Source organism: Anopheles moucheti, chromosome 2 (genome assembly GCF_943734755.1).
Source record: "Anopheles moucheti chromosome 2, idAnoMoucSN_F20_07, whole genome shotgun sequence".
Taxonomy (NCBI): domain Eukaryota; kingdom Metazoa; phylum Arthropoda; class Insecta; order Diptera; family Culicidae; genus Anopheles; species Anopheles moucheti.
This window is the reverse complement of record NC_069140.1, coordinates 93,791,367-93,802,014: the sequence shown is the minus strand read 5'-3', so window position 1 is coordinate 93,802,014 and position 10,648 is coordinate 93,791,367. Positions and strand designations below refer to the sequence as shown.

Sequence of the window (10,648 nt, the reverse complement as noted above, 5' to 3'; positions counted from 1 at the left end):
TGACCATCCGGTAAATCACACAACATGTCCAAGAGCAGCAGTACCACCGCGCAGAACGGTTCGACCACCCCGAAGTATGAGGCACGGCTTTGCCATGTGGTGAAGCGACCCGATTTCGACGGGTACGGGTTTAACCTGCACGCCGAAAAGGGTCGACCGGGGCAGTATATCGGCAAGGTGGACGATGGATCGCCGGCAGAATCGGCCGGCCTCCGGCAGGGTGATCGCATCATCGAGGTGAACGGTCAGAACATCACGACCGAAACGCACAAGAAGGTGGTCGAGCTGATCAAAGCCGTCCCGAACGAAACCCGCCTGCTCGTGATCGATCCGCGGGCGGATGCGAATGATCTGAAAATGGCACTGGCCAAGGCGGCTGCCGGTATGGTGAGCAACGGTACGGCAAACAACAACAACGGTACTACGACCAATGGACATCACGAGACGAATGGTATGAACGGTGCAGGCAAGGAGAATGGTCAGAAGAAGGATTCGAAGGAGGGGGGTGCGAAGATGGAGGAAAAAGCACCCAAATCCACCACCAACGGCATGGCGACCGTACATATTACCAACAACAATAACAACAACAACAACAACCACCACAGTCACAGCAATGGCAACGGTACAACCAACGCGAACAAGCCCGACTCGCCGGTGATGGAGAAGATCATCGACGATACGAAAAAGGTCCTCACCGTGACGGATGGTGGTGCGGCTGTCGGTAAGATGGCACTGAACGGTGCTGCTCCACCGGTGGCGACCAATGGCACCACGGAACCGAGCAAAACGACACCGACAGCCGAGGGCAAGAAGCTTAATCTGACGATGACGGCCGCGGAGATGCGGGCACAGCTGGCAGCACGCAAGAAGTACGATCCCAAGAGCGAGGTGTGCGATCTGCGCAAAAAGTACGACATCATACAGAAAATGTAAGCCGTGGCGATGTGTCGCACAGACCAGCCTGCCCGGAACGTTGCCTGCGGTAGGGTCACGAAAGGACGCAAGTGTTAGATGTAACGCATTTTCCCAAAACAGGATGTTGTAACGCACAAGTAATCCTCCGCCGCGTGTATGTAGAAACGGATTGGGTGAAAGTGAAAACCGGCAGCTTGTTCCGGTGCTCCGGTGGATTTTCTTATAGCCCCCCTTATCATGTAGAACTGTTGCGAGGCAACCGTTATCCATCGGTTGGTCAGTTTGTAGCATACATCACGCCCGGTGGGGGGGAGGGGTTACTGATATTTATTCAAATAAGCTCCTCGTTCGGCACGGCTACTCGAATGAATTTGCAACCCGACGCCATACGTACGCGCCCCGGTGTGGCGTTTCCATTTTCTCTCACTAAGTCGCGTGAGCCGTAGATGTTTGTTTGTTTAGGGGAGTTTTGTTCAGGTGGACAGTCTAGGAAGTTGACAGTGATGTAGCGAGGGCCCGTGGGGAAGATATGATTAGACATCGCATCGTGCCGTATGCGAAGTGTTCCGTTTCTATGGCGAAAACAGGTGTGTTTGTACTTGACAGAGAAAGTATTGTACCGGAAATGATGAACGGAAGGATGAGGCAATGTGAATGTACGGGAGTCTTCGTATATGATTTGTGTATCTCTTTGGCCGCAAGCAGTTATCGCATTGTCAAGATTCCAACACGGATTAGTTGCGTTATATGGTGTTCTAATTTATGACTCTCCCTCGTGCGTTATATCATCCCTACTCAAGGTTCATTTTTATGACATTCTAATTGACCTTTGGCAATGTTCCAGAAAAGAAAAAAAACTATCAAAAACTAAACGCCAATTTTGGGGAATGGTCAGACGTGGATCGCGATAACGAATACAACAAAAAAAATGCCGTATCGTATCAATATTTAGGTTTTGCAACGCAGATACCCGCTATCGCACACGTTTTCAGTTGCGTTGTCGTGTTGAATCGCCGGTATGCGTGTGTTTGGGTTGATAAAAACCGACACGTAAACCATCCAACCTTCTATCAGTACCTTCTTTGTGATCGGATCGATAGATAAGCGCAAACGTTGACAAACACTCGCCGTTTGATACTAGATGTGATGGCAAAACATTGGAACAATTTCAAGCGATAGCGAGAAGCAAATTAATTGATTGTGTAAAGTTGTGCAAAACAATACAAAAAAGTCGACTAGACATTTTCCCTCCGTACATTCTTTAGATACGGCGGCTGGATTGGTCAGTTATTGGTGTTGTGATAAGGGCGCGAGCACACACAATATATTAAGTGAAGTGTAAATGTAGAACACCTTCCAATATAAAAAGCTATTGATCCTTCGATAGTAGCATCGAAGGTATAAAGAAACATCCTTTCTCAACGTAGTGTAGACATAACTTCGCAGTAAATGAAACTTTAAATAATCATTTTAAAGTACACAATATAAGCAAAAACATCACTCTAAAACAACTAAAAATGAAAGGTGGAAAAAAACGGAGTAGAAAAAAACACGTGTGCCAAAATTCTTCACACCCGCCCATCCGTTGGAAAATCTGAATGCCTGATTAACGCCGCATTATCATTTTAAAGTCAAATCTCCTCCGAACCAACGTAACTACGATTGGATTGCGTTTTGTTAGTTGCATTTGTTGCTTGCATTATAAAGTTTACATTTACACGCAACCGTGTATTGCTAGTTTGTAGCCATAGGAAAAGCGGAAATGGTCCCCTGAACCATTCCGGCAGAGATGCGAATTCCCCCATAATAATGTTAAGAGCCACGCACACACTGTGCACAATCCTGATGTGCAGGAATATATGGGATGGAAAGTGTTAATGGAAGTGGTAGAAGTTAACTTATAAGCGGTACAGTATAACAAACCTTTAGAATGCGCGTTGTGGAGTAACCTTGCACCGTATGTAATGAAACTGTAATAAGTAGAATAAAGTATTTATGATGTAAGAAGATTTGAACGTTTATGGAGGGCCCCTGAGTGTTCGGTAAAGAAATTCTCCCATTCATTTATATTTCCAATATCACCTTAAAGATTTCGCAATTCTCCGGAAAATTAATATTTAAAGATAAAAAATATGCTTTCATTCACTACAATACATTATAATTACAATAATAGTTCCAATAGCTACGATTATTCTTCTACCATTCATCAATAGAACGCTTAGAATTATGTTATGATATCAACTCACGCAGAACGCAACTAAAACAAAAGAAGCAAAAACTAGGAATCCGTTAGCCCCAACCCTGAAGAATATTTCAAGGATTGCTTGATTGATGCGTTGCCGATATGGTGTTATTGCTCCCTTTAGCGAATCATCATTGCAAAACAAAAAAACCGGTATCACTCAGACGCGAAACGCCTGATGGCCAAAACGTGATCGGAAAGGATGACTATCGGGATACAGCAGTTGATGGTCACCATTGTAGCCGGTCACTTTCAGGGTTGGCTCTTAAAACTCGCACGTGAATAACGTTTCTGCCATCAGCGCAAACAATGCGTGCGCATTAACCTGGAGTAAAATCTTTTCGGAAACGAAGATCATCCAAGCCGGTTGGGAACGGGAAGGGACGGCACCGCACAAAAGAAACACGTGTTTCCTTGCGATGGTGTTTGTGGCGTTTGCATAGAGGGGCAGTAGAACACCATTGATTCATTTCACGTCTGACAGGTGCGGTGGTATTGTTGTGTCCGGCACCACTGACGTAGCAAAGATGTAAAATGCGATCGTTATGGCGCACACAAAAAAAAGTAACATATACTGATAATCTATCATGCCTGCGCGGCGGTGCTACTGATGAGCGGTGCCGGGTTTCGCATACTGAACCGCTAAACAATGGCAAAAAATGACCACGCATTATCGTTAATCCTACGGTGGAGTTGTAATGCACGGAACGGAAAAATGACATCAGAATGTGCATCAAGTTGTCATTTTCTTGTCTGTGGGGGTTTCACTTCAACAAACACCCGTACATTGGGAGGTACAATATCTGCCTACAACAATCAAACAAAAACTGTTCGCCAGTGATAGAGGGATTTAAAAAGCGTTTAAAAATTAATTTTACAAACACATGTGCTGTGCACCCGAGTCGGGAGCCGATCGGGTTACCGGTGTGACATCAGCACGTGTTTTGTGCGGGGCCGCTTGGTCATTCCACACCACTGTACTATTTTTCCCTGCTGGGAACGTTGTGTGCGTGTCTGTTGCTTGTTTCGGGGTTTTGATTCTATATTCTCTTCCCCGGTGGAAGCAATAGTGGAAAATAAGCGATTCGTTTGTCACTGTGACCTTGAGTTCGGCGTACAGTGAGCAACAGCAAGTCGTTGAGAAATCAAATAGACTTATGCGCACTTTCCTACCGCAGTCACGTGCACCGCCGGTGCCCTGGGAAAAGGTGTCTAAAGATGAAATTGAATTTAAAATTAATGATAAATGTGTGGAGTTGATAGGAAAAGTTTCATGGAAGATGCGAGAAAACCGAACCCAGGGTTTCCCGGTAACGAACAATGGAATGTACCATTCCCGGTCCACACACCGGGGGAGGTTAGTAGATTTAACGCTTTTTATACATTCACGTTCGCTGTGCTGGCAATTCGATACATCCCAAGCGTGTTACGGTGTATCCCCGATTACGCCCTCCCGTTCCAATGGGTTCCCATTATTCCGGTAGATCAGTTTCCCTACAACCATCGGGTCCCGGTCCCGGACCGATACAAACGGTTCCACTTCCGGTGTGGGATTGTGTGCCTGCACAGTGCTTTACGTAGTGGTGCAGCAGATGAAACGCTCGTTTAGTGACATGAGCCATTGTTACAGCGAGCTAACCTATAAATATTCTATAGATGCGCCGTGTCGCCCACGTTGCTGTCCACGACCATCGTTAGCCATGGTGATGTATCTGGCATTGTCTGTTGGATTGCCTACCGTGCATATGATATCTAAACTGACCAGTACGTGCACGTGCCCGAGGGTTTACAGATGTTTTACGGTGAATCTTAATGAATATTAAACGGACGTTTAGATAACAATTACTTAAAGATATTCTGGATAGACTGATCGAGATGTGTGCAGTAGGCGTTGAATAGATCACTTGATATGTACCTGCTCGAAACCTGTAGATTGTCTAGCATTATCAAGTTCTGAAACGAAACCACATCATAAGGTGCAGGGCCCCGAGAGTTGGCAAAATGCTGACAAATTTGTCAAGTGACAAAATCAGCTTGTCAACTGCGAAAAACCACTATACCGTTGCCGCGCACACAACTGTTTTCCGATTTCCGATACCAGGAGAGCATATTTTTCAAGAGGTGACACCTAGTACCAGCCGAGCAAGCAACTTCGTATGAAATGTTTCAGGAAAAATGTCAACTTTCCGTAGGCTGGTACGAAATTCCATACAAAACCAGCTGTTTTCAGATTTCCGATACCAGGAGAGCATCCACGGTAAAGGTAGCACCTAGCACAGCCATTTTGGTCGAAAACCGCAGAAAGGTATGCAATTTTTAAACACTAACTTTCCCGATTTTCATGAAAAGTTTCTTCAAAAACTACCAGTTTTCGAATGTATAGTACCAGGAGAGCATCCACGGAAGAGGTAGCACCTGGTAATTTTGTCCGCCTAAAGGTATGCAATGTTTAAACACTAACTTTCTATACAAAACCAGCTGTTTTCCGATTTCCGATACCAGGAGAGCATGTTTCTCAAGAGGTGACACCTGGTACCAGCCGAGCAAGCACAAATCACGCGCTCCCTGGTAGTTGCAATCCCAAGTTGTTGCATGTAAGATGTTGCATGAAAGATGTTGCATGAAAGATGTTGCGCGACATATGTTGCGCAACATATGTTGCATGCCAGCTGCTGTGCAACATATGTTGCGCAACATGTGTTGCGCAACATGTGTTGTGCAACATCCTGGTACCAGGTGCTACCTCTTCAAAAACATGTTCTCCTGGTATCGGAAATCTGAAAACAGCCGGTTTGTATGGAAAGTTAGTGTATAAACATTGCATACCTTACGGCGCATTGCATTGCAAGTTGATTGCATACCTTACGGCGCAGTACCAGGAGCTACCTCTTCCGTGCATGCTCTCCTGGTACTATACATTCGAAAACTGGTAGTTTTTGAAGAAACTTTTCATGAAAATCGGGAGAGTTAGTGTTTAAAAATTGCATACCTTTCAGCGGTTTTCGAGCAAAATTGCTGTACTAGGTTTTACCTCTTCCGTAGATGCTCTCCTGGTATCGGAAATCTGAAAACAGCTGGTTTTGTATGGAAAGTGAGCAAAATTTGCTGTACTAGGTGCTACCTCTTCCGTGGATGCTCTCCTGGTATTGGAATTCTGACGACCGTGAAAGATTTAGAGCGCTTTTTGTAGTAGGTCAAGACCACAAGGCGTTTGTCGTGTCTCATAAGCAGGTAAGTAAGGTAAGATATTTTGTACTTTTGCAATAAAATTGATGCTTTTGCTAGGTATTTTGCATTGTTAATCGTAATAAAGAAGTTCTATCGTCTTTTAAAATGAATATTTTAATAAAAAAACGTAAATAAAACTTCATTTATACTCCGAAACTGTGTCAATAAACATTTAGCAACAGATTATATTTACGGAACCGAGATGTTTCCACCGGCCGATCGATTAAGAAACGGGTGGGAATGGGGCATTATTTCATTTGTGACGATGAAAACAACGAAGAAATTTTCCCAACCGGTCCACTCTCATCGTCTATCCGCTTATTCACACCCTAATGATGTTATGTGATGATCGTTCCAGACTGTAACTGCTGCTAAAATTTTCGTTACCACCGAAAGTATGAAGTAATCGGGGGAAGAAAGAAAATGAAAAGAAAAGGTAACTCCGTCTGCTTGCGCATCTTGCGCGGCCAGTCGGGAGTAAAAGTGGTAAAGACACCGCACTGATTTATGTCGATCGCTCATGAAAGATTGTAAGTCATTCGCTTCTTTTCGCTTTGCTGGGGCGCAAAAAAAAACCCAAATTTAATGAGCGTGTGGAGATGAAGCAAAAAAGTTTGGAAGAGAAATGTATTAGAATATTAAAATCGTAATCGATGTCAGAGTTACCGGTGCGACTAACGATCGATCCATTCGAATGAGCTTGATGATTTCAGCTATTGACTTAATGGTAACCCCATCTATGCAACTGGACCTTACCTTACCCATTCCTCGCTTCCCGCTTACGCCATCGATGACTAGCGTCGGGTAAGGCGAATCAATTTCGACATCACACCGCAATGCTGGGCGAACTGAGGTGATTTAATTACGGTTGATCTTTCTCACACACGCGCAACGCTACTTTGCGACCCTGGTTCGAGCTACCGGAAGCGGTGCTGTAAATGGTACCACGGATCACAATTAGCAGTTGTCAGTCAGGGTGATGGGAGTACAGTGACGATCGGAAGATTTAGAAATACGCGATCGTGAAAGACATTTTTCACGTAAAGTGGCTGAATTTTGATCATAGTACAAGAATGAATGGTGGTCACATTAGCACCATAATGGGAACCCCTACCGGTAACCGTTTTGGGTTCGTTTTTCACCATCTTTGTAACTTGGGCATGTTCCGGATCGGAGAAAGTCACTCACATAAGGTTGTACTCGACCTGAACCTTGAAGATGAATGTTAACATTGACATTCTGTTGCTAGGTGGATTATTTTAATTGATTCTTTTCGTTCACTACAGGTGCTACTTATCTATCTCTTGCGTTACACAGAGATTGACAGTTCTTACAGATATATGTAGTTATTATTTGGTGCCATTTGAATTCGAAAGGGAACACTATCTTAGTCATCATATATGATTGTTTTAGGGAGCAAAGGTTATGTTCTGTTTTGATCGCATGCTCTTGTATTCGCAAACGGGGCGGTATAAAACAGTTTTATTGTCGTATTCCTTTGCACTTTAATTGACTGTTTGTTTCTATTGCTTAACACGCTTCCTAGCTTCAAGGATTCAAGGTATACAATGTTCTAATTGTTTTCTATTATGCACGTTAAACATGAGGAGAGGATTATTGTCTTGAGTAAATGGTAGGTCTTTGACATTTCGTGGGGTTATTCTATTTCCTTTCCGTTCCAATTTTATGAACTTTGAAGCGATGTTTGTTCAATTGCTTGCCCATCGTAAAGGCGGCCGGACACAGATGACATCGAAATGGTTTTTCTTTGGTGTGTATGCGTCGATGTACTTTAAGATCACCAGCCAAAGTGAATCGCTTTGAACAAAACTCACAACCGTAAGCGCGAATGTCTTGTTGGTGAGTCAGGAGGTGGTTCCGCAGATGTGTGGCCTGTTTAAAGCGTTTGGTGCAAAACACACATTCGTATGCGCGAAATTCCAAGCAATTAAGGTTTTTTGTATGTTCTTGGAAAGACTTCTCGGTATCAAACGATTCCTTGCACCTGAAACATATGGTGATGCCCTTGGAATTACTTCTGCATTCAGCATGTTTTCGTTCGCGGTGAAGTTGCAGTTGACGGGCGTAGATAAACGATTCATTGCACTTTGTACAGCGGTACTTCTTTTCATGCGTGTGGACTCGTGCAATATGTTTCTGTCGGTTACCGGACGATGAGAAGCTACGATCGCACCCGTACGTACAAGGGTATGGTTTATGTGCGAGATGAGTTTTCCGATGTAGATGTAGATGGCTCGAGCTAGCACATTGTTTCCGGCAGATGTCGCAGATGTACCTTCCATTTTGGGTTCCTTCCTTCAAAAGATGATAATTTCGGTGCCATTCAAGCGAGGCTTGGTTTTGGAATGTTGTTAAACAGATATCACACACCATACGCTGCGGATGATGTGATAAAAGGTGGATCTTAAATTTCTTAACCGACGAAAAACTATCAGCACACTGACGACAATGATGATTCCGAAGCATGATTTTCTTTTCAACACCCAACTCATCTTCATGCAGCAACAACTGGTGTCTTGTTAGATGAGTTTTACATTTGAACTGTAGTTTGCAAATGTCGCATGCTAAAACGTCTCCTTTCGGGGTTGAGTTCACATTCAGGTACGGTGCCTCAATGTTTAGTTGTGTGACGATCGCTTCTTCTGATGATGTTGCATGTATCTCTCCGTTCATCTCCACAACCAGCTGATGCTCATCGTACAGGACAAAGTCCGCTTGCTCGAATAAAGGCGGCAGAAACTCACTTGCTTCAAAGGTGACCTCCTTTGCGATAACGCTATTATCGTTCACCGTGATCAGCGGCAACATATCACAAACATCATCTGCGTCTGCATGCGCGGACCAATCGAAACACGGACCTGCTGTACACATTCTGCGTTCACAAATGCGGTTAAGATTCGACGGGAACTGGTGGCATACTGAAAATGGAAACATCATTTTAAAGTGGTATAACCATGGTTTATTTACCTACACTCGATAGATTTTGTTCCGTGTTTACCACAGCGCCTGTGTTGCAAATATACGTGACTCACATGGTCAATCTGGTTTTTTCATACGTTGCCATTCGGTGATCTACGATTTAAGTGACTTCAAAGCTATTATCTGCGATCAACCACTCTCCAGCGAGTTCCATTGTAATGGGACCACTGGAGAACACAATTTTATGGTCTTTTTATTGTCTGACTTCATGTTTTATCCACTTGATAGGAGTATTTTTCCTTTCTGTGCGACTGCGCGTAGATCTAGAGTTGTTTACAAACAATTTTCAGTTTGACAGTTCTCCATTCCATCAAACACCATATGATATTTGAATGGGATAACTGTTTGGTCGCGTGGAAGACCAAGTCGATGCTGTTTTTGAACATTTTTACATGGAAATCATTACTACTTTTCTGAAAAAACACACGCAGAAACGTGTGAAAAGAGTTATTCTGATTTTATGTAACATAAAATTTTTAAAAATGTAATTATTTGCCCTTCCGTTTGACGTTCCAATTTTGACATCGAATTGTTGTGTTGTTTTATTTCTTCCTAGGCAATCAAACGGTCGAACTTGTGTTTGTGAGCTCGCGCGGTGCTATTGTTCCCATCTGGCAGAGGGAACTCACGACGCTCAAAAAATCATGCGACTAGAGCATCGACGTTCGTGTGACTAGTCGAAGTTAGTCGCATGATTTTTCCGAAAAAAACCGAAGCAACCCGAACGTTTGACCTCGCGCGATCCGATGGTCGATCCGATCGCGATCCGAATATTGCTCGAATGATTTAGATCCCGAACCATTGGGATCCGAAAATTGCTCGCACGATTGAGATCCCGATCGTTCGACGCTCGCCACTGCTGCACACTATTGTACGCGCACGTTTGACCGCACCAATACGGTTCAATTTCGGTTTCGCTTTTACCGTTTCTTTCGCAGCGTTCTTTAGCGGAAGGGGGGGTCCAGCTCTTCCATTGCGTGGCGATATTTCACACAGAAAAAGCCATTCATTTTCGGCATTTTCGGCATATTCGGATCTATTTTGATCACTAATCACTATAATAACACAACATCTTTATCAGTTTAAAACCCCGGACATGCACATATCTCACTTTTTATATCTATATTTCACCAAACTGTTAGGAACACTTGAATGTTCCGGCATGCGAATCGTGTTGTAAGTGTCGTTCTTCTAGTCTGAATCTATCGCGTTAAAATCGTTCCCGCACTTATACCACAAACCAATCCTTCGTTTCCGATGCAA

At 43.9% G+C, this 10,648-nt stretch overlaps 2 protein-coding genes across 2 annotated transcripts; one reads left to right on the top strand and one right to left on the bottom strand.

Moving 5' to 3' along the window:
* Positions 1–18: 18 nt before the first annotated feature.
* On the top strand, positions 19–2,922 carry LOC128296984 (Na(+)/H(+) exchange regulatory cofactor NHE-RF2). The gene has a single exon (XM_053032523.1). It carries the CDS (start codon positions 25–27, stop codon positions 931–933), a length of 909 nt encoding a protein of 302 aa, XP_052888483.1. The 5' UTR covers positions 19–24; the 3' UTR covers positions 934–2,922.
* Positions 2,923–7,891: 4,969 nt separating this feature from the next.
* LOC128298000 (zinc finger protein 271-like) lies at positions 7,892–9,290 on the bottom strand. Its single transcript, XM_053033723.1, has one exon. The coding sequence runs from the start codon at positions 9,275–9,277 to the stop codon at positions 8,048–8,050; it is 1,230 nt and encodes a 409-aa protein (XP_052889683.1). The 5' UTR covers positions 9,278–9,290; the 3' UTR covers positions 7,892–8,047.
* Positions 9,291–10,648: the final 1,358 nt, after the last annotated feature.

Bases quoted from the DNA above. Each gene is read 5' to 3' on its own strand.
- LOC128296984 (XM_053032523.1), top strand. From the start codon at position 25: ATGTCCAAGAGCAGCAGTACCACCGCGCAGAACGGTTCGACCACCCCG.
- LOC128298000 (XM_053033723.1), bottom strand. From the start codon at position 9,277: ATGTGTACAGCAGGTCCGTGTTTCGATTGGTCCGCGCATGCAGACGCA.